General features: G+C 49.8%; 1 protein-coding gene across 3 annotated transcripts in view; it reads right to left on the bottom strand.

Annotated features, from left to right (window-relative positions):
- ZNF341 (zinc finger protein 341) overlaps nt 1-22865 on the bottom strand; it is a 65023-nt gene extending 42158 nt beyond the window's left edge. For 2 of the 3 annotated variants that reach the window (XM_034947598.2, XM_034947599.2), the window contains exons 1-4: nt 18231-22865; nt 9281-9391; nt 4994-5190; nt 1533-1682 (exon numbers count right to left, since the gene is read on the bottom strand). In XM_034947598.2, the coding sequence (XP_034803489.1) occupies nt 1533-1682; nt 4994-5190; nt 9281-9391; nt 18231-18261 (489 nt within the window). In that variant the 5' untranslated portion in view covers nt 18262-22865. The remainder of the gene's footprint in view (nt 1-1532; nt 1683-4993; nt 5191-9280; nt 9392-18230) is intronic. The other variant, XM_057300921.1, reaches the window with a different exon arrangement.
- Between the last annotated feature and the right edge of the window lie 665 nt (nt 22866-23530).

The following is a 23530-nucleotide window of genomic DNA, read 5'->3' as shown; positions in this document are numbered from 1 at the left end:
CTCCTCAGGAGGCTGAGCAGGGAGGATTGCTTGAACCCTGGAGTTTGAGGTTACAGTGAGCTATGACCCTACCACTGTACTCCAGCCTGAGTGACCTGAGCGAGACGCTGTCTCAAAAATAAAAACATGATGCTGATCAGCATTTCATAAAGGACACGGGGTCCTCTTCTTCACTGTATTCCTTGGGTTCCACAGTAAAATATGTTTGGGAAAAAAAAAAGTCTCGGTTGAGAAAATCAAAAGGATTTCTATATGGCAGGAAGAATCCAGGGACACAGCAAGAGGAGAAGTAAAACACCTCCACCTTAGGTTCCTTTGGCCACAGATCCTTTTTGTATTAAAAAATCCTGGCCAGGTGCAGTAGCTCACGTCTACAATCCCAGCACTTTGGGAGGCCGACACTGGAGGATCCCTTGAGCCCAGGAGTTCAAGATCAGCCTGGACAACAAAGGGAGACGGTCATCTCTACAAAATTTTTTTTTTTTAAATCCCAGGGAGCTACTGTGCATTTTCTATTTTTCTAATAGACATGGGACACTTGTTAAGAATAAAAACAAGGCCAGGTGCGGTGGCTCACACCTGTAATCCCAGCACTTTGGGCCAAGGCAGGTGGATCACCTGAGGTCATGAGTTTGAGACCAGCCTGACCAACACAGTGAAACCCCATCTCTACTAAAAATACAAAAATCAGCTGGGCGTGGTGGCGCACACCTGTAATCCCAGCTACTCAGGAGGTTGAGGCAGGAGAATTGCTTGAACCTGGGAGGTGGAAGTTGCAGGGAGCCAAGATTGCACCACTGCACTTCAGCCTGGGCAACAGAGCAAGACTCTGTCTCAAAAAAAAAAAGAACAAAAACAAAAGTCAGGCTGGGTGCAGTGGCTCACACCTGTAATCCTGTAATCCCAGCACTTGGGAGGCCAAGGTGGGAGGATCACCTGAGGTCAGGAGTTTGAGACCAGCCTGGCCAACATGGTGAAACCCCGTCTCCATTAAAAATACAAAAATTGGCTGGGCACAGTGGCTCACACCTGTAATCCTAGCACTTCAGGAGGCTGAGGTGGGGGGCTCACTTGAGGTCAGGAGTTCGTGATCAGCCTGATCAACATGGAGAAAACCTGTCTCTACTAAAAATACAAAAAAAAAATTAGCTGGCTGTGGTGGCACATGCCTGTAATCTCAGCTACTCAGGAGGCTGAGGCAGAAGAATCACTTGAACCCAGGAGGCAGAGGTTGCAGTGAGCCAAGATCGTGCCACTGCACTCCAGCCTGGGCAACAGAGTGAGACTCCATCTCAAAAAAAAAAGTCAAAATAGCTGCACTGTATTGACAAAGCCCCACATGTTCTGGGTCCCCACCTAGACATAGCAGCTTCCCCATCTATAGCAGAGCTGGACAAGGGAAAGCTGATAGCCTCCCTCAGCATCAGGGAGAGCTGGGGCCAGGCCCCCTTTATTCTACAAGATTCTGAATCTGCAGGAGTTAATGTACAGGTCTGGAATCAAGACCCTGTGAGAAGCCCACACCTTCTTACCTGCACAGGTGGGGGGCCCTGGGGCATGGGCTGGTCCAGAGATGTGAAGGCTGACATGGCAGACATGAGCACATCATCGCTCACCAAGATGTTCCCCTGCACCAGGGTCTGGATCAGTGGGGACGGGGGCACTGTGATGTATGTGGAGATCTGGACAGTGGGAGAGAGAGAATGAGTGAGACGGAGAGAGACAGAGTGTGTGTGTGCTCATGTGTGCGTGTGTGCATGTGTGGACATGTCAGGCTCTGTAAGTAAGCCGAGGGCATGGCACAAAAGATCCAGGTTCTGGAATCCCACAGACCTGGATTCCATTTCTACCTCTGCTGCTCCCTGCTGTGTGACCCTGGGCAAGTCACTCTACCTCTCTGTGCCTCCATTTAATCATCTACTGAATGAGGAGTATAAGACTGGGCACGGTGGCTCACAACTATAATCCCAGCATTTTGGGAGGCTGAGGCAGGTGAATCACTTGAACCCAGGAGTTCAAGACCAGCCTGGGCAACATGGTGAAACCCTGTCTCTACAAGAAAAATACAAAAATTAGCCGGTGTGGTTTTGCACGCAGCTGGTGTGGTTTTAGAGACTCTGTCTCTAAAAACAAACAAACAAAAACGGAATGAAAGAAAAAACCAATGAGGAGAATAACTCACATCCCTCTGCAAAGTACATACCCTATGACTCAGTAATAATACTTCCTTGTATCAGCCAGGCATGGTGGCTCACGCCTGTAATCCCAGCACTTTGGGAGGCTGAGGCGGGCAGATCACAAGGTCAAGAGATCGAGACCATCCTGGCCAACGTGGTGAAACCCCATCTCTACTAAAAATACAAAAAGTAGCTAGGCGTGGTAGTGCGCGCCTGTAGTCCCAGCTACTCAGGAGGCTGAGGCAGGAGAACCGCTTGAACCTGGGAGATGGAGGTTGCAGTGAGCTGAGATCATGCCACTGCACTCCAGCCTGGCGACAGAGTGAGACTCCATCTCAAGAGAAAAAAAAATACTTCCTTGTATCTATGCTAGAGAAACACTGAACACATGTCCACATGAAGTCCACAAGTATCTTAGGTCAAGAAGAATATCTGGTGTGGCACGGTGGCTCATGCCTGTAATTCCAGCACTTTGGGAGGCCAAGACAGGCGGATCACTTGAGGTCAGGAGTTCGAGACCAGCCTGGCCAACATAGTGAAACCCCATCTCCACTAAAAATACAAAAATTAGCTGGGCATGGTGGCGGGTGTCTGTAGTCCCAGCTACTCAGGAGGCTGAGGCAGGAGAATCACTTGAACCTGGCAGATGGAGGTTGCAGTGAGCCAAGGCCAGCCTGAGCGACAGTAAGACCTTGTCTCAAAAAAAAAAAAAAAAAAAAAAAGGTAAGAGATGGTGAGGGGAATATTTTCTACTAGCAAAACTCACAGTCAAGCAGTGAGAAAAATGACTGTTTTATGCCAGAAGATGCCTGTTTCAGTCTATATGTCCTATGGGTCTGGGGTGAATGCTTTCATAGTGATGGCAGAAATGACACCTATACAATGAATGAAGATAATGTTCTAAAGGGATAAGGAAAGAAAAGGAAGCCAGTTGAAAATCTGACCCCTTGACCTGGCATCCTGAGATATGCCCAGCCTCCTTTATGAGGGATCCTTTAGTCTTTCTATGAGCCCCCTATCCAGGGTGTCTTTGCTCCAGAACCGTGTTTTCGGCTGAGGACTCTGGAAGCTTCCCCAGATGCCTCCAGCCTTGTCCTCTGCTCTGGCCTCCAGACTTGGAAATCTACATTGTCTACTTTGTCACTGCCTCCGTTTAAAGGTTGGCAGGCATCTCAACTTCAACGTGCCCAGCTGAACTCCTGACATCCCCCCAAAACCTTCTCCTCACAGCCTCCTCCCTTCAGCTAGTGGCAACTCTAAATCAGGAGTCCTCTGTGACCCTTCTTGATCTCATACTCCTCACCCAATCAATTCACAAGTTCTATCAGCAACGACTTCAAAGTATTTCTAAAATCTCACACTTTCTCACCACCTCCACTGCCAACATGCTGGTCAAGCTACCCACATCCACTGCCTGGATTTGCACTACAGTCCCTCAACGGGTCTCCTGGCTTTCTCTCTCGCCCTCCCTCAAAACCTATTCTCTGTCCAGCAGCCAGAGTGACCTGATAAAAGTCACTATGTCCCTCCTCTGCTTGACAGCCTCCAATGGCTCCCATGTCATTCTCAGTAAAAGCCCCAGCGGCTGGGTGCGGTGGCTCACACTTGTTATCCCGGCACTTTGGGAGGCCGAGGCGGGGAGATCACAAGGTCAGGAGATCGAGAATATCTTGGCCAACATGGTGAAACCCCATCTCTACTAAAAATACAAAAATCAGCTGGGCGTGGTGGTGCGCGCCTGTAGTCCCAGCTACTCTGGAGGCTGAGGCAGGAGAATCACTTGAACCCAGGAGGTGGAGGTTGCAGTGAGCCGAGATCCTGCCACTGCACTCCATCCTGGGCAACAAGAGTGAAACTCCGTCTCAAAAAAAAAAAAAAAAAAAAGGCCGGGCGCGGTGGCTCACGCCTGTAATCCCAGCACTTTGGGAGGCCGAGGCGGGCAGATCACGAGGTCAGGAGATTGAGACCATCCTGGCTAACATGGTGAAACCCCGTCTCTACTAAAAAATACAAAAATCAGCCTGGTGTGGTGGCGGGCGCCTGTAGTCCCAGCTACTTGGGAGGCTGAGGCAGGAGAATGGCGTGAACCCGGGAGGCGGAGCTTGCGGTGAGCCGAGATGGCGCCACTGCACTCCAGCGTGGGCAACAGAGCAAGACTCCGTCTCAAAAAAAAAAAAAAAAAAGGCCCAGACCCTACATGATCTGCCAAGACCCTCCTGCTGCCTCTCCTAGCACCTCCCACCTTCCTACTTACTCACTCAGTCCCAGCCACTCTCACCTCCTTATAGTTCTGGAACAAACCCAGCACACTCCTGCCTCAAGGCCTCTGCATCTGCTGATCCCTGCACCTGGCTCCCGCTTCCTTCCCCAAACCAGCCGGATAACTCATTCCCACACCTCCTTAGGTCTATCTGGTATGTTCTTCCTACTTATTTAAGTAACTGCAGAAATTATATAGTACTATTGTTTCAGATTTTAAAAATAATAATATATTATCTACTTATTATTCTACAATTTGATTTTTCATACAAAACCTTTTACCTGCTATATAGTATTCTTCCTGGTCACCTCTTCACAGAGCTCTTCCACAAGCACGATAGACATATGGCAAAACCTCCCATCCCCGTCTGGCATCCCCTATCTCTCCGCATTTAACATGCTGAAAACAGTACATGTGCACCATCCATCTCGCCCCACTCCACAAGGGCAGGGACTTGGTCTGTCTTATCCATTGCTATAGCCCCAGTGCCCAGCACAGTGCCTGAGCACGTTAGGCCCTCAAAAAAGACATGTTGAATGAATGAATGAACAAATACCTGGCGATTGGCAGGAGTTGGGGCCTGCTGAACCGCTGTGGGTGCTGCCGAAGGTGGGTAGATGCTGTTGGTGGCCAGTGAGACTGTGGCCAGGGCGGGGGCATTCCCCTGGCACTGTTCCCGCTTGTGGGTCATAAACGCTGGCAGCGAGTTGAATTGCTTCTTACACTTCCCGCAGAGAAATACATCCTCGTCATCTGGGTTCATACCCGCAGAGTAGTGGGAAGAGGCCACAGACGAAGGTAAAGTAATGAAAAAAAAGCAAGACTATGTCAAGGGGCATCACAGTATGAGACAGGAGAACTGCAGCTGACCACAAGCAGCAATCTGGGAGGCATGCTGCGACTTGACATGCAGGTGTCAGCCATCAACTATGTGCTTCCTGGGAGTTTTCGAAACCACACAGGTGGCCAGGCACAGTGGCTCATGCCTGTAATCCCAGCACTTTGCAAGGCCTTGGAGGGTGGATCACCTGAGGTCAGGAGTTCAAGATCAGCCTGGACAACATGGCGAAACCCCATCTCCACTAAAAATACAAAAATTAGCTGGGCATGGTGGTGCGCGCCTATAGTCCCAGCTACTCGGGAGGCTGAGGCAGGAGAATTGCTTGAACCTGGGAGGCAGAGGTTGCAGTGAGCCCAGATCGTGCCACTGCACTCCAGCCTGGGCAACAGAGCGAGACTCCATCTCAAAAAAAAGAAAAAAAACCACGCAGTTTCCTGCAGGGATAGCCATATGTGGCCAGGTACCAATTAATTAGAAATCAAAAAACAGTAAAGTATGTTCACTACAAAGTTGAGAACTCCAGAACCTTTATCCTGTCTGAATTTATTCATCAGTCCCCAAATGAGCCACCTGATCATACTCCTCCATGCCTTTGCATCCACCGTTCGCCCTGCCAGGCTGCCTCTCTGAGGACAACTTGTTCTGCAAGGCTCAGCTTGACTGTCACCTCTTCCAATAAGTCTTTTTTTCTTTTTCTTTCCTTTTCTTTTTTTTTTTTTTTCTTTCTGAGAGAGAGTTTCACTCTTGCTGCCCAGGCTGGGGTGCAGTGGCACAATCTCAGCTCTCTGCAACCTCTGCCTCCCATATTCATGCGATTCTCCTGCCTCAGCCACCCCAGTAGCTGGGATTACAGGCATGCGCCACCACGCCCAGCTAATTTTTGTATTTTTAGTAGAGACGGGGTTTCACCACGTTGACCAGGCTGGTCTCGAACTTCCTGACCTCAAGGGATCCACTCACCTCAGCCTCCCAAAGTGCTGGGATTACAGGCGTGAGCCACTGCACCGACCCCTCCAGAAAGTTTTTCTAAAGCCAGCGGCTATAGTTCCTTCCTCTGGCACACCTATCATATAACAGTTTTCTTATCAACACCAGACTGTGAGTCCCCTAAGGGAAGGACATGTGTCTTATTTATCACCATAACTACAATATCTCCTGGACACAGAGGAGGTTCTCAATGGACGTTTGTTGAATGAATGAAAAACTAAATGAATGATTAACTACAGTTAACACCATCCATTGCTGAGGGCCTACCACAGCTATGCGCTCACTGTGTCAAGCACCCAACATGCGGTAGCAGAAATGTCTAATTGTTATTCAATTCTAATTGTATCCTTTTTTATTTATTTATTTTTTTAAGAGACGGGTTGCCAGGCGAGGTGGCTCACACCTGTAATCCTAGCACTTTGGGAGGCCAAGGTGGGTGGATCACTTGAGGTCAGGAATTCATGACCAGCCTGGCCAACATGGTGAAACCCCAGCTCTCCTAAAAATACAAAATTAGCTGAGCATGGTGGTGCATGCCTGTAATCTCAGCTACTCAGGAGGCTGAGGCAGGAGAATTGCTTAAACCCAGGAGGTGGAGGTTGCAGTGAGCGAGATCACACCACTGCACTCCAGCCTGGGCAACAGAGCAAGACTCTGTCTCAAAAAAAAAAAAAAAAAAAAATTGGGCAGGGCGCGGTGGCTCACGCCTGTAATCCCAGCAGTTTGTGAGGCTGAGGCAGGCGGATCACCTGAGGGTCACGAGTTCGAGACCAGCCTGGCCAACATGGCGAAACCCCGTCTCTACCAAAAATACAAAAATTAGCCGGGTGTGGTGGCAGGTGCCTGTACTCCCAGCTACTCAGGAGGCTGAAGCAGGAGAATCACTTGAACCCAGGAGACGGAGGTAGCAGTAAGCCAAGATCATGCCATTGCACTCCAGCCTGGGCAACATGAGCAAAACTCCGTCTCAAAAAAAAAAAAAAAGAGAGAGACAGGGTCCTGTTGTGTTGCCCAGGCTGCAGCAAGCACAGTGGCTATTCACAGGCATGATCATAGTGCACACCACTCTCAACTTGTATCCTTCTTATACAATAATACAAATTTCAGTGGGAAACATGGCTTCATAGTTAAATAATATATTTCCCAGGCTTCTCTGCAGCTAGGAATGTCATGTGACAGAATTCTCACCAATGGGACAACAATAGAACTGTACCGTATCTGCAACTTCCTCATAAAAGGAAAAGGAAAGGGCATGGACAGGGCACTGTGGCTCATGCCTGCAATCCCAGTACACTGGCAGGCTGAGGTGGGAGGATTGCTTGAGCTCAGGAGTTCAAGACCAGCCTGGGCAGCACAGAGAGACCCTGTCTCTATTTTTTTTTTTTTAATTAAAGAGAAGTTTTTTGGCCAGGCATGGTGGTTCACGCCTGTAATCTCTGCACTTTGGGAGGCTGAAGTGGGTGGATCACCTGAGGTCAGAAGTTCGAGACCAGCCAGGCCAACATGATGAAATCCTGTCTCGACTTGGCCGGGCGGGGTGGCTCACGCCTGCAATCCCAGCACTTTGGGAGGCCGAGGCGGGTGATCATGAGGTCAGGGGGTTTGAGACCAGCCTGACCAACGTGGTGAAACCCCATCTCTACTAAAAATACAAAAATTAGCTGGGCATGGTGGCGGGCACCTGTAATCCCAGCTACTCAGGAGGCTGAGGCAGGAGGATTGCTTGAACCCAGGAGGCAGAGGTTGCAGTGAGCCGAGATCGCGCCACTGCACTCCAGCCTGGGCGACAGAGCAAGACTCCATCTCAAAAACAAAACAAAACGAAAGGGTATGAATTCCACTTCCCTCTTTCTTCCCTTCATGTTGGCTGGAATGTGCCAATCAAAGTGGGAGCTAGAGCAGCCATCCCGGGCTGCAGCTCGAGGGCAGTAGAGCCACAGGAAAGAAGGAGTCTGAGTCTCACCATGCCCACCCCAAATGCCCAAATGCCCAAATGCCCATCAGGACTTCGCGTAACACAGAAACAAACTTTAATCTTGTAGAAACCATGGTAAACTTCAACAGCTAGAACCAAATCCCAAGTACTCTCATAAGATTCCTATGAGGCAGAACAATTGTCCCTATTTTACAGGTGTAGGAACTGAACCACAGAGAAATTCACTCACTTGCCCACGGTCACAGAGCTAAGAACTATAAGAACAATAATTCAAACCCAGCCATTTATCTCCCTGTCCCTAGTGTGATTCCCAAGTACACAAAAATGTTTGTGGAATGAATAAATGAACACAGTCTCACATAGAAACTTCCAAAAGAAGGCCCTTACAGGCCAGGTGCAGTGGCTCATGCAGGTAATCCCAGCACTTTAGGAGGCTGAGGTGAGCAGATCACCTTAGGTCAGGCGTTTGAGACCAGCCTGGCCAACATGGTGAAACCCCATCTCTATTAAAAATACAAAAAATTAGCCAGGCGTGGTGGCGCACGCCTGTAATCCCAGCTACGCAGGAGGCTGAGGTATGAGAATTGCTTGAACCTAGGAGGTGGAGGTTGCAGTGAGCCAAGATCGTGCCCTGCGCTCCAGCCTGGAGGACAGAGTAACACTCTGTCTCAAAAAGAAAAAAAAGAAAAAAGAAAAAAGAAGACCCTTACAGGCCTGGCCCAGTAAACAGGAGCAATTCATGCTCAGCCTATTCTTTCCACAGAAGGGAGGCTGAATAATCACTTCCAGGGCAAAGGCACAGGCATTGTTGTCAGGCATTGGGGCCCTTAGCCATTCCCTGCATCGTGATCCCATCTCCCCACATTTACTAAGCAATTGAGAGCAGTGTCCTCAGAGCTAAGCAGAGAAAGCCGTGAGCCCAAAGATCCAGGCTGGGAGGCGGGGGAGAGGGTTCAGACACCAGAGCATGTCCTGGGGACCACAGCAAGCATTTCACTCCCACAGCCCAGCACAAGCTCCACCTACTCTTCGCGGGGAGCCATTCACTCTCCCACCGGTGAACCTGAGCAGATACTCACCCAATGGCTGGATAGCAGGGGGCGCATTGACACTCTGGCCTGTCGGATCAGGGACTGCTCCTTGGCCATCCAATAATGACTGGACAGCCAGAACGGTCTGATTGTCCATTCCTGAAAAAAGAAATGCAGCCTCTTTGGAAGGTAGGCCCAGCATCATGCTCTGACATCACCCTTACAAGCCAGACCCAGGCAAAACCCCTGTGGCGGCTGGGTACGGTGGCTCAGACCTGTAATCCCAGCACCATGGGAGGCTAAGGCGGGAGATCGCTTGAGCCCAGGAGTTTAAGACCATTCTAGGCAGCAACATAGTGAGACTCCACCTCTACAAAAAAATACAAAATTTAGGTAGGCTTGGTGGTGCATGCCTGTGGTCCCAGCTACTAGGGAGGCTGAGGCGGGAGGACTGCTTGAGCCTGGATGGTCAAGGGTCCAGTGAGCCATGATCATATCACCTCACTCCACTGTACTTGCTCTTGACAGAGCAAGACCCTGTCTCAAGCAAGACAAAACCCCATGGCAAGGATGGCCGGCTATGCCCCAATATACATTCTCTTCTATTTCCATTGTGAGAGAGCCCAAGATTTTGGGCTGCAAAGATGGCCCCCAAATAAAGGTTACACTTCCCAGGCTCTCTTACAGTTAGGGAATGACTAAGTTCTAGCCAAAGGAATGTAAATGTGCTATATGGCAGCTTCTGGAAAGTTTTCTTAAAACTGCCTGATATGTGACCCTCTTCTTTGTCCCATCCTCCTTTCCACTTTCCAGAATAAGAATATGGTGGTAGCAACTCAATCCACCATCCTGGATCATAAGGACAACCTTAGGATCGTAGGATAAAAAGCTGGATGGAGCCAGGCGCAGTGGCTCACGCCTGTAATCCCAACACTCTGGGTGGCCAAGGCGGGCAGATCACCTGAGGTCAGGAGTTCGAGACCATCCTGGCCAACATGGTGAGACCCTGTCTCTACTAAAAATACAAAATTAGCTGGGCATGGTGGTGTGTGCCTGTAATCCCAACTACCTGGGAGACTGAGGCAGGAGAATCACTTGGACCCAGGAGGCAGAGGTTGCAGTGAGCTGAGATCCTGCCACTGCACTCCAGCCTGGGCAACAAGAGCGAAACTCTGTCTCAAAAAAAAAAGCTGGATAAATCCTGGGCCTTTGAGAACCTTGTAGAACACAGCCATCCTCCTATCTTAGACTGCCTTCCTCTGGACTTTCATGTGAAAGAAATAACCTTCCAGCCTGTTGAAGCCACTGTGACGTGGGGCCTGTCTTACTCATGGCTGACTCTAATCCTAAGTGACAAAGTCCCTCCAGAAATCACGTTAGCCAGTTTTCCTCATGCACACTCCCTAAACCCCACAAATCTGTGTGCACGCGGGCGTCCTTGCCTTCCTTATTTCTCAATGTGTGTCTGTCTTTTTTGTTCTGCAATAAACAATAGACTCTGAATTGGTGGCTGGGGGATCGAGAAACTGACTTCTTCCATGTTTTCTAATCAGTTATCACAGTTGAAGTTCACAGTAGTACACTGTCTGGCCATGTCACTAGCCGGATGACAGGCCTCCTCACATCTCAGTGGCCACCAAGGCACACTGCGCCACTCCCAAAAGACCCAGATGGTGCCTCCTCTCTATGACCCCACAGCCGATGCTCTGCCTCCAACCTCTCAGCTTTTACTGGGACGTCTTCCCCAGCTTCTAACTGCAATGCAAATTGAAACCATCAGACCAGTTATCTCTGGCCGGGCATGGTGGCTCACGCCTGTAATTCCAGCACTTTGGGAGGCAGGGGCGGGTGAATCACGAGGTTAGGAATTCAAGACTAGCCTGGCCAAGATGGTGAAACCCCATCTCTACTAAAAATACAAAAATTAGCTGGGCATGGTGGTGGGTGCCTGTAATCCCAGCTACTAGGGAGGCTGAGGCAGAGAACTGCTTGAACCCGGGAGGTGGAGGTTGCAGTGAGTGGAGATGGCGCCACTGCACTCCAGCCTGGGTGACAGAATGAGACTCCGTCTCAAAAATAAAATAAAATAAAATAAAAAATTGAAACCATCAGCTCCTGCAGCCAAACTGAATCCATGCCTTCCCTTGTCACAATGCAGGCTGTGTCCCTCCTGACGCCGCCAGCGCAGCCCTCCCCTCCATCTCCTCCTGCTCCTCAGAAGCCACTCTCCACCAACTCTCACCACACTGTGCCTGGGAACCATCCACAGCTACACACGATTAGTCTCTCCAGAGTGCCCTCCTGCAAACTCATGTTTCCATCTCTTTTCCCTTCAACGGCAAGTATCCCATGAGGGTCACCTACACCCTCTATCTCTTCTACCACCTTCCAGTTCTCCTTCCCCACTCTAGTGGGACTTAAGCCCTCCACTATCTGGAACCACCTTTGAAAAAGTTGCAAAGTGAGAAAACCATGACAGTGAAAGACACCTGACCTAACGAACCCCTTGCCTTTAACCTCCAAACTGCCCTTAGTAATCCCTGGGCTTGGGCCAAGATAACTAGGGAGAAATTTAGTTTACAGTTTAAATGATAATAGCCCTTCCCCAAAACTAACCCTCCTTTGTAAAGCTAATGAAAGACCATGAGGTTAGGAGGATAAGAGGAGCCTACATTCTGGTAAGGTGTAGACATAAATATTACCAGCCATTATTCCAGAGATCACAAGATTTGCAACTTCCCCAATTACTCCTGCATATAATATTATTATCATTCTTATTATTTTGAGATAGAATCTCCCTATGTTGCCCAGGACAGTCTCAAACTCTTGCGCTCAAGGGATCCTCCCACCTTGGCCTCCCAAAGTGCTGGGAATACAGGCATGAGCCACCACGCCTGGCCAACTTTTTTTTTTTTTTTGAGATGGAGTTTCACTCTTGTTGCCCAGGCTGGAGTGCAATGGCGCAATCTTGGCTCACTGCAACCTCTGTCTCCCGGGTTCAAGCAACTTTCCTGCCTCAGCCTCCTGAGTAGCTGGGATTATAGGCACACGCCCCCATGCCTGGCTAATTTTGTACTTTTAGTAATGACAGGGTTTCTCCATGTTGGTCAGGCTGGTCTCAAACTCCTGACCTCAGGTGATCCGCCCGCCTTGACCTCCCAAAGTGCTGGGATTACAGGCGTGAGCCACCGCACCTGGCCCCAACATCATTATTATAGAACCTAAGATTAGCCTTTTGAGATATCTTTTCAGATTTTTGCATTTCTGACAACCAATGGCTCCACGTAGACTTGCCAATGAGTCCTGCAGCCCCACCCAGAAGCAGACTCTGCATGTAGGAGGACCATTTTCCACAACTCTATGATTGCACCTCCAACCAATCAGCAGCACCCATTCCCTTGTCCCCCAAACTATCTTTGAAAAAACCTAGTGTCTGGCTGGGCATGGTGGCTCACACCTGTAATCCCAGCATTTTGGGAGGCCGAGGTGGGCAGATCATGAGGTCAGGAGATCAAGACCATCCTGGCTAATACGGTAAAACCCCATCTTTACTAAAAATATAAAAAATTAGCCGGGCATGGTGGAAGGTGCCTGTAGTCCCAGCTACTTGGGAGGCTGAGGCAGGAGAATGGCGTGAACCCAGGAGGCGGAGGTTGCAGTGAGGTGAGATCGCGCCATTGCACTCCAGCCTGGGCAACAGAGCGAGACTACGTCTCAAAAAATAAAAAATAAAAAATAAAAAATAAATAAATAAATAAAAATAAAAAACCTAGTCTCTGAATTTTCTAGGAGGCTGATTTGAGTAATAACACAATTCCAGTCTCCTGTTCAGCTGGCTCTGTGTGAATTTAACTTTTTCTCTGTCGCAATTCCCCTGTCTTGATAAATTGGCTGTATCTGGGCAGCAGGCAAAACGAACCCATTGGATGGTTACAGTTCCACCAAAACACTTTCCCCATCATCACCAAAGACCATCTGGCAGCACCTGCCACTCCCTGAAACACTCTGTTCTTGGCTCCAGGGCACAGCCTTCCTGGGTCTTCTCTACCTTTCTGTGCCTCCTTTACTCTCTTCTCCTGGCCATCCCCTAAGTGTTTCCATTTTGAGGAAACACTTTGTCCTTTGTTCCTTTGTCTGGACTCTCTCTCCTCTGCCTCTCATGCTGTCCCTGGGCAGTCTCACTCACCCCAGTCTACTTCCTTCCAATATCTGGAGTTTCAAGCCTGGGGTTCAAGCTCTCCTGAACAAGCTTCAGTGAATCTTCTACCATTTTATGCAAAATTGTGAGTGTTTTAGCATTTGTGTGCAAATCTGTATACAAATGTTCATAGCACTTTTAGGTATAACAGTAAAAAATTTAGCCTGGGCAACATGGTGAAACCTGTCCCTACTAAAAATAGAAAAAATTAGCTGGGTGTGGAGGCACGCACCTGTAGTCCCAGCTACTCGGGAGGCTGAGGCAGGAGAATCGCTTGAACTTGGGATGTGGAGGTTGCAGTGAGCCAAGATCATGCCACTGCACTCCAGCCTGGGCAACAGTGAACACTTTGAGATGGAATCTCCCCATGTTGCCCAGGTGAAAACCTGGTGGTCTTTCAATAGCTTTACAAAGGCAGTTTAGTTTTGGGGAAGGGCTATTATCATTTAAACTGTAAATTAAATTTCTGCCGAAGTTAGCTTCGCCCAAGCCCGGGGATGACTAAGGGCAGTTTGGAGGTTAAAGGCAAGGTGGGGATTGGTTAGGTCAGGCGTCTTTCTCTGTCATGATTTTCTCACTGTTACAATTTTTGCAGAGGCAGTTTCAGAATGGTGGGGGGCTTAAGCCCCACTAGAGTCGGGGAGGAGGGCCAGAAGGTAGTAGAGGAGATAGAGGGTGTAGGAAATGGTTCAGAAGAACATCTGAACTGTTTCCAGTTTTTACTTTTTTTTTTTTGAGACAGGGCCTAAAAAAAAAAATAGTAAAAACTGGAAACAGTTCAGATGTTCTTCAGTGAGTGGTTAAATGGTGAAATAGCCATACTATGGAATACTACTAAGCAATAAAAAGGAACAAACTATTGCTATACACAACAACTTGGATGAATCACTAGGGAATTATGATGGGTGAAAAAAGCCCATCTCAATGGTATACACTTTATGATTTCATTTATATAGTATTCTTGAAATCACAAAATTTTACAAATGGAGACAGATTAGTGGTTGCCAGGCATCAAGGATGGTGGGAGAAGGGGAGGATTTAGGGTGTGGCTATAAAAGGGCAACTCCTTGGAGTGATGCCCCTGTTCTGTATGTTGACTGGTGGTAACACACTGTAGTTTTGCAAAATGTTACACCAGGGGAAATGGGGTCAAGGACACGTGGGATCTCTCTTTATTATTTCCCACAACTGCATGTGAATCTACAGAAAAAGTGATTTCAAAATAAAAAAATTTAAACAAATGCAGGGTGGGTACAGTGCCTCATGCCTGTAATCCTAACACTTTGGGAAGTCAATGCAGGAGGACTGCTTGATGCTAGGAGTTCAAGATCAACCTGGGCAACATAGCAAGACCTCATCTCTAGAAAATTTAAAAAATTGGCTGGGTGTCCTGGCACGCACCTGGGAGGCTGAGGTGGGAGGATCACTTGAGCCCAGGAGTTTGAGGCTGCAGTGAGCAATGAATGCACTACTGCACTCCAGCTTTGGAGACAGAGTGAGATCCTGTCTCTACAAATAAAAATAAAAAAGGCTGGCTGGACACAGTGCCTCACGCCTGCAATCCCATCACTTTGGAGGCCAAGGCGGGCAGATCACTTGAGGTCAAGAGTTCGAGACTAGCCTGGCCAACATGGTGAAACCCCGTCTCTACTAAAAATACAAAATTAGTCAGGCGTGGTGGTAAGCGCCTGTAATCCCAGCTACTCAAGAGGCTGAGGCAGGAGAATCGCTTGAACCCGGGAGGCAGAGGTTGCAGTGAGCCAAGATCACACCACTCCAGTCCAGCTTGGGTGACAGAGTGAGAGTGTCACAAAAAAATTAAAAATTAAGTTAAATTAAATTAAAAAGGCAGCCTGGGCCAGGCTCAGTGGCTCATGCCTGTAATCCCAGCACTTTGGGAGGCAGAGATGGATCACTTGAGGTCAGGAGTTTGAGACCAGCCTGGCCAACATGGTGAAACCCCCTTCTCTATTAAAAATACAAAAATTGGCCAGACGTGGTGGCATGTGCCTGTAGTCTCAGCTATTCGGGAGGCTGAGGTACAAGAATCACTTGAACCCAGGAGGTGGAGGCTGCATTGAGCCAAGATTGCACCACTGCACTTCGGCCTGGGAGACAGTGTGAGATGCTGTCTCAAAAACAAAAAAAAGGCAGCCTGTGTAAAACTGAACTTGAATTAAATGTCATCCTCCACCCCAAAGTTTGTTCTTCCAGTAATCCTCATCAAGGAGAACAGGGCACCAGGGCACCCTCTGGGGCGGCACCACTTGGGTCTTCCCTCAACCCACTGCTCCCCCTCCCCACTCCCCATTTCTGGTTCTTCTGCAAGTCTAGCCTATTCTGCCTCCCCAATACATCTCAAATAAACTTTCTTTCCATCCCCACAGTTGTTTACCAGCCCAGTTCTCTGCTGTACAACCTCAGCAGCCTCCACCCCGACCCCCCACTGCCACTCTGGCCCCCTCCAGTCTGTTCCAGAGCAGCTAGGGTGAACTTTATAAAACATACATCACATTGTGCTGCTCCCCTGCTGAAAACCTTTTGTTAGCTCCACACTGATCCCAAGATAAAGTTTAGCTGCTCCATCAAACCCCATCTCTAGCAGTTCACCCACACCCAGCTTCTGTGAATCCCAGGAGACCTTTCTCCCCAGGGCTTTGAAAACGCAGTTCCTGCTGCCTGGGCCATTCTCCTGCCCCCCTCCCCTACATCTCCACAGTCCTGCTGCCCTTTCTTCACCCAACATGCATCCCACTGTCCTAGGAACTGATTTCTCTTTAACTGTCTTCATTACTCAATACACAAACACATTCTTGCAGTAAATATTCAAACAATGAGGAAGTCTAAACAGCCTAAAGAGAAAGTAAGCCTCACCCCATTCTATTGGCCTCTGGGAGGGAACTACCACTGACCTTGGCCTTCCTGATCCACCACCTCCTGCTTATGTTATTCACAGTAGGAATGGTCAGCTGAGGTCATCTTATTCTACATGACCTTTTCCATAATTCTATAATTTCTATAATTGCTTGTTTTATAATTTCTCTCCTCTACCAGACAGCAGGGCAGAAACTACAGGGAGTGTCTGTCTCAGTCAGTCTTCTGAATCGGAACCCCACTAGATGGAGACAGGGCTACCCCGCCCCCCATTTCCTGGTGCGAATTGTGATCCTTCACGAAGTGAAGGGAGTCCTGGAGCAGTCGCTCACGCCTGTAATCCCAGCACTTTGGGAGGCTGAGGCGGGCAGATCACTTGAGGCCAGGAGTTCAAGACCAATCTGGCCAACATGGTGAAACTCCGTCTCTATTAAAAATACAAAAAAATGGCCGGGCGCGGTGGCTCACGCCTGTAATCCCAGCACTTTGGGAGGCCAAGGCGGGCGGATCACGAGGTCACGAGATCGAGACCATGCTCGCTAACACGGTGAAACCCCGTCTCTACTTAAAATACAAAAAAAAAAAAATTAGCCGGGCGTGGTGGCGGATGCCTGTAGTCCCAGCTGCTCTCGAGGCTGAGGTAGAAGAAGCAGAAGAATGGCGTGAACCCCGGGAGGCGGAGGTTGCAGTGAGCCGAGATCGCTCCACTGCACTCCAGCCTGGGCAACAGAGCAAGACTCTGTCTCAAAAAAAAAAAAAAAAAGGAAATTAGCCGGGTGTGGTGGTGCACGCCTATAGTCCCAGCTACTCAGGAGGCGGAGGCACGAGAATCGCTCAAACCTGGGAGGGGGAGGTTGCAGTGAGCCAAGATCGCGCCACTGCACTCCAGCCTGGGCGACAGAGTGAGACTCCGTCTCAAAAAATTAAAAAGGGCAGGGAGTGGCTGAGATCTCCTAGGAAGCTGCAGGACTCAAAGCTTCAGCTTCATCCCGCCAGTCCAGTACTTCGAGTTTGCACCCTATCTGTATACTCATCTCATCCCACTCCTCCAAGACCATTCTTGGTCTGTATTTCCCACAATATCTATTCTGCGCCATGGCCCCGAGTCGCTAAGGCTGCCCTTCCTCCCCGACGCCCAGCAGATGCACACATGGAGGTGCTCAGTGTTTGCTGTCTCCAAAGCCCACAGTTTTGAGCCTGAGCACCAACCCCATCCCAGGTTCTTGCAGAGCACGGAACAGTCTGTCGGCACCCAGCGTTTGCTGGCCTGGGTCTGGGAACACCGCGTCCCGGCCGGGCACACCGCGCCAGCACCCACGGTGTCAGTTTAATTTGTAAAACTGCACCGGCCACGGTGCGCACTGCAGGCGCCAGGTGTTTGCTGGCTTGGGTCCCTAAGCTCTGAGTCCAGGCTGTGCACACAGGTGGCGCCTCTGCTGCTGTGGTCTGATTTTGAGACTACGTCCTAGCACGAGGCATACAGTCCGCTCCGCAGTTCTTCGTGGTCAGGCCGCCGAGGCCGTCCTGCCCGCAGCTGCGACCGCACCCCCGTCCCGGGCCCCGCGCGCCGCCAAGCCGCCTCCCTGGCCGCGGCTGTTCCAGACCGCCCCCCCGTCGCCTCCCGCGCAGTTCCCTGCAGGGAGCCCCTCCCGCGCCCGCCCGAGGCCGCCCAGGCTGGCGCTGTTCCGGACCCGAGCCCCCTCCCCGCCGGCCCGGCTCTCCCCGGCTGTTCCGGCCCCGGAGCTCCCCCGCCGGGCCTCGGCTCCCGCGCTGTTCCCGCCCGCGCCCCTCCCGCCCCGCGGCTGTTCCAGCCCCGGCGCCCTCCGCCCCGCGGCCGCTGCGCGCCCTAGGCCGGGCGCTGCGAGGGCGCGGCGGGAGGGGGCGCAGCGCGGAACAGCCGCCTCCGCCGGCCCCGCCGCCGCTCACCCTCCAGGGCCTCAAAGATCGCCTGCGCCATCTTGGAGCCGCCGCCGTCGCCGCCACAGGAACCGAAGCCCGGCTACGCGAGCATTGTGGGAGCCGTGGCGGTTGAGTCGGGGCCGCCAGGGGGCGCCCAGGAGCCGCCGCCGAGCCCCCAGCCCTGGAAACCCAACCTAGGCTCGCGGGACCCCAGCATCTCTGGGCTGCCCTGGCTCCACTCGATAACCCAGTGACCGGGCCACCGAGTGTGGACCCCGCCTCACTTGAACGACCAAGTCTACACCGACCTTATATCCGCCGCACACGCGGAACTTCCCATCCCTATTATCTAAATCCGCATCCCCATCTCACCGGACCCGACCCCCCAGCTCTGACACAGAATCCCCCATTCCCACAGCACGTGAGTCCTCCAGGTCTGCAGCACGGACCCCATTTCCGCTGAGCACAGTATACCCCGACTCTGCAACAAACCATGACCCCTATCCCATCTCACCCAGACCACCCAACTGTCACAGGGATCTCCAGGCTGTACAACATAGATTCCCATCCCTCATCCCCTATTAGAGACTTCCCGCCCCTACTACCCCGCTCAACTCTGCCTGTTGGGAGCCCGCCTCAGCCTCCAGAGTAGCGGGGACTACCGGCACACGCCACCATGTGCTCCTAATTTTTATTTTTATTTTTTTGTAGAGATCAAGGTCTCACTATTTTGTCCAGGCTGGTGTCAACTTCTGGCCTCCAGCGATCCTCACGTCTCGGCCTCCCAAAGCACTGGGATTACAGGCGTGGGTCTCCGTGCTGGGGATCCCATTATCTCTTAAGTAACTCCATCTCTTCACCCTCCATCCCTGCTTGTTGGGACCCCATTTCTGTCACATAAACCCCCAACACCCACCCCAGCCACTCCTAGCCCAGCTTCCAAGGGGTCCCATCCAGGTCTCACGGAATGAGAGGTGCTCCTCACTGGGACTTCTCCTACACACACAGACCCCTCTCATCTTCATTCATCCTCCATCAACTGCTTATTAACGTCCTGCTATGCACCAAGTCCCGTAATAGCTCTAGAGACATGGTGGTCCTTTCCCATGGAGTTAGAGGTGGGAAAAAAGACCGACGTTAGGCCGGGCGCGGCGGCTCATGCCTGTAATCCCAGCACTTTGGGAGGCCGAGGCAGGCGGATCACGAGGTCAGGAGTTCGAGACCATCCTGGCCAACCTAGTGAAACCCCGTCTCTACTAAAAATATAAAAATTATCTGGGCATGGTGGCACGTGCCTGTAATCCCAGTTACTTGGGAGGCTGAGGCAGGAGAATTGCTTGAACCAGGGAGTCAGAGGTTGCAGTGAGCCGAGATCGTGCCACAGACTCCAGCCTAGCGACAGCAAGACTCTGTCTCAAAAAAAAAAAAAAGACCGACATTAAATCTTAAAGGTTATTTAATTACAATGTGTATGCCGGCCACAGTGGTTCACACCTGTAATCCCAGCCCTTTGGGAGGCTGAGGCTGGAGGATCATTTGTATCCAGGAGTTTGAGACCTGTCTGGGCAACATAGTGAGACCCCGTCTCAACAACAACAACAAAAGTAGCTGGGCATGGTGGTTTGCACTTGAGTACCAGCTACTCAGGAGGCTGAGGCAGGAGAATTGCTTAAGCCTAGGAAGTACAGGCTGCAGTGGGCTATGATCTCACCACTGCACTCAAGCCTAGGCAACAGAGTGAGACCCTTTCTCAATAATCAATGTGTGATAGTGGTTTCAAAGTACCCTTGGGAAACAAGCAAGAGTTTAGGGAGTGCATAGAGGGGAGGAGGAAACTAAGGAAGGGGCTATTGTTAAAGAAAAAATTAGGCCGGGCACAGTGGCTCACGCCTGTAATCCCAGCACTTTGGGAAGCCAAGGCGGGCAGATCACCTGAAGTCGGGAGTTTGAGACCAGCCTGACCAACATGGAGAAACCCCGTCTCTACTTAAAAAAAAAAAAAAAAAAAAAAAAATTAGGTGGCCATGGTGGCACATGCCTGTAATCCCAGCTACTCGGGAGGCTGAGGCAGGATAATTGCTTGAACCCGGGAGGCGAAGGTTGTGGTGAGCCGAGATCACGCCACTGCACTCCAGCCTGGGCAACAAGAGCAAAACTCCATCTCAAATTTAAAAAAAAAAAGAAAAAGAAAAAATTATTTACCTGGGTGTGGTGGCTCCTCTATAATCCCAGCACTTTGGGAGGCTGAGGTGGCAGGAGGATTGCTTGAGCCCAGAAATTGGAGACCAGCCCAGGTAACATAGTCAGACCGGCATCTCCACAAATGATTTTTAAAAATATTAGCCAGGTATGTGGCACATACCTATAATCCCAGCTACTAGGTAGGGATGCTGAGGTGAGAGGATTTCTTGAGCCAGAGAAGTCAAAGCTGCAGTGAGCCGTGATCATGTCACTGCATGCCAGCCCGGGTGACAGAATGAGACCCTGTCTCAAAAAAAAAAAGAAAAAAATTGTTCAATGATCTTTGCTAAAACACAAACACAATAAGGAAGGCTTTATTCAGAACTACTGCGATAGGTACCACTACAAAGGGGCCTTGCAGTGGGGGAGAGAGACTGGGCTCAACTCTGAATACAGCATAGGCAAGTGGGAATTTATAGCCGAGGAACATCATGAGGGCTGGGGGTAGGGAGGTCAGTTGATAGAAAATTACCAAGAGGAAACATCGGGGGTAAGGGGAATTCTGGCTAAACCGACCTAACAGGATTCTTGCTGAAGATGGGCTAAGGTAATCAACATCACCTAGGAGATGGTGACAGATGAGGAACCTGATCAGATATCTAGGATGATTAAATATTAAGGATGGGGGTTCCTGCTAAACTGACTTAAAGCATTCTTTGTGAAAACCAGATTTTACAAGGAAGTGCACAGGTGGGCCGAGCAGAAGATTCCAAAGTCTGACCAAGCAGTTACAGCAAGCAAAGAATCTTTGTCACCATCAATCATGAATCTCTCCCATGATCATGGCCGCATCGTCATACAACGGGACAACCATGGATTGGACTCTAAATGTTCTCATTGGTTTTACTAAAATACCTATTTTAGCCTCAGCTAAATAAATAACAAACATCATAATTTTCATTTTCTTGTATTCACTATATAATTCCTACAATTAAAAATTATTTGTTTGCAGCTGGGCATGGTGGCGCACTGCTCTAAGCCTAGCACTTTGAGAGGCCAAGGCAGGAGGACTGCATGAGCCCAGGAGTTTGAGACCTGTGAACCACAATTTTTTAAAATTGTTTTTTCAAAGTTCCTCTCCCCTTGGGGAACCCTGCTAGCCACTGTTCCTGACAAGTTGTCTCTGTGGAGACAAAAGTGACTCCATCTTGGATGCTAATCCCCCATGTTGACTTCTGATTAGCCCCAGTCCCGTGAATGCCTCCTGATTCCTACTTTATTTACTGTCCCTAGTCAGCCTGATGTTATTGCACAAATTATAAGCTATATGCCGCCCTGATGTTATTGCATAAATTATAAGCTATGAAACATACAGCATTCTTGTCTGCTCTGGAAGTTTCCTTTAATTGTCTTGCAGAGAGCACTTAAAACTCTTTCCCTGTGGAATATAAGCCCTAAGTCTTGGGGTAACAGAGGGAGAGATCTCCTGTCTTGCTGCCGCCCAAGCCCATGCTGCTTTTAAGGTCCCCCATTAAAACACTCTTTACTGACAAACTGAATTTGTCTGCCTCATTCCTTGGTTTTTTGGCTCCATTGGCATTTGGGGACCACTTTGTATATATGGCCCTTTCACAGAATAGCCTCACAGACTCTCTGCCTATTTACCCCCTCAAGGCCCATTTCTGCCGGTGAACTCCTTGTACTTCCCTGAACACTACCCCTGTGCACACCACTGCTACCCCCTTACCTCCATTTCCCTTCCCATTCCCCCCTGCACAGTGAGCCCTGAGCAAATGTTCCCCACAGAAAACCCAACCTGCCAGGGGCAGTGGCTCAAGCCTGTCATCCCAGCATTTAGGGAGGCAGAGGCTGGAGGATCACTTGAGCCTAGGAGTTCAAGACCAGCTGGGGCAACACAGTGAGACCCCATTCTCCACAAAAAGGAGAAAAAGAAAAAAGAGGAAATCCACTCTTCTCCAAGACACCACACCCCACCTCCCTTCCTGGGAATCTTGAAGGGCACACCCCAAGCTGTGAGCGCCCCCTTCCATTGCCTTGCTGGCAGGATAAAGTCAGGGTTCCTTCCTCCCTGTCTCTAACATGCTCACTGATCCAATGGCCTCAGATTCTCCCCTCTCCCTTGCAAGTTTCTCAATATAACTATTCTTTGTTTGTCTGCATCACCAAAGCCTGCAAAGTATACCTATTGTTTTTGTTTTATTTATTTATTTATTATTTTTTGTTTTTTGAGACAGAGTCATGTTGTGTTGCCCAGGCTGGAATGCAGTGGCCAATCTCTGCTCACTGCAACCTCCACCTCCCAGGTTCAAGAGATTCTCGTGCCTCAGCCTCTCAAGTAGCTTAGACTACAGGTGCCTGCCTCCATGCCCAGCTAATTTTTGTATTTTTTGCAGAGACAGTGTTTCACCATGTTGGCCAGGCTGGCCTCGAACTCCTGAGCTCAGGCAATTGCCTGCTTCAGCTTCCCAAAGTGCTGGGATTACAGGCATGAGCCACCACGCCCGGCCTGTTTTAGTTTTATTATTCAAATAAGAAATGAATACGTTCACATTTATTTGATTACTTTCAAAATATTTTTTGAGCACCTACCGTGTGCTAGACACCATTCTAGATGCTGCGGATGCAGGCATGAACCAAAAGACAAAAATCCTTGCCTTCATGGAGTCTTAGTCTAGCTAGGTGAGATGGGCTGTAAACAAGGGGAAAAAAAAGAGAGAGAAAGAGAGAAATTTTCTATGACTTTAAATACTTTTTTTCCGGAAAGAGGGGAAGCTACTTTTAGACAGAATGGTCAGGGGGAGTCTGTCTGAGGAAGTGGACCTGAGAAATAAGCTGGAGTCAGCAATGTGAAAAGAGAACAGAAAGGCAGAGAGACCAACAAGTGCAAAGGCCCTGAGGCCAAAATGAAAAGAGGCCAAGAACTGTAAAGGGGCAGCTGAGAGTAATAAGTGATGTATGGGTATTTGTATTTTCAGTAGAGACGGGGTTTCACTGTGTGAGCCAGGATGGTCTCGATCTGACCTCGTGATCCACCCACTTCGGCCTCCCAAAGTGCTGGGATTACAGATGTGAGCCACTGCGCCTGGCCAGCTTCCCATATATTTCCATACCACCAAGTGCATATG

The sequence above is a fragment of the Pan paniscus genome, chromosome 21 (assembly GCF_029289425.2).
Source record: "Pan paniscus chromosome 21, NHGRI_mPanPan1-v2.0_pri, whole genome shotgun sequence".
NCBI classification, from domain to species: Eukaryota; Metazoa; Chordata; class Mammalia; order Primates; family Hominidae; genus Pan; species Pan paniscus.
This window is presented reverse-complemented; position numbering and strand designations above follow the sequence as displayed.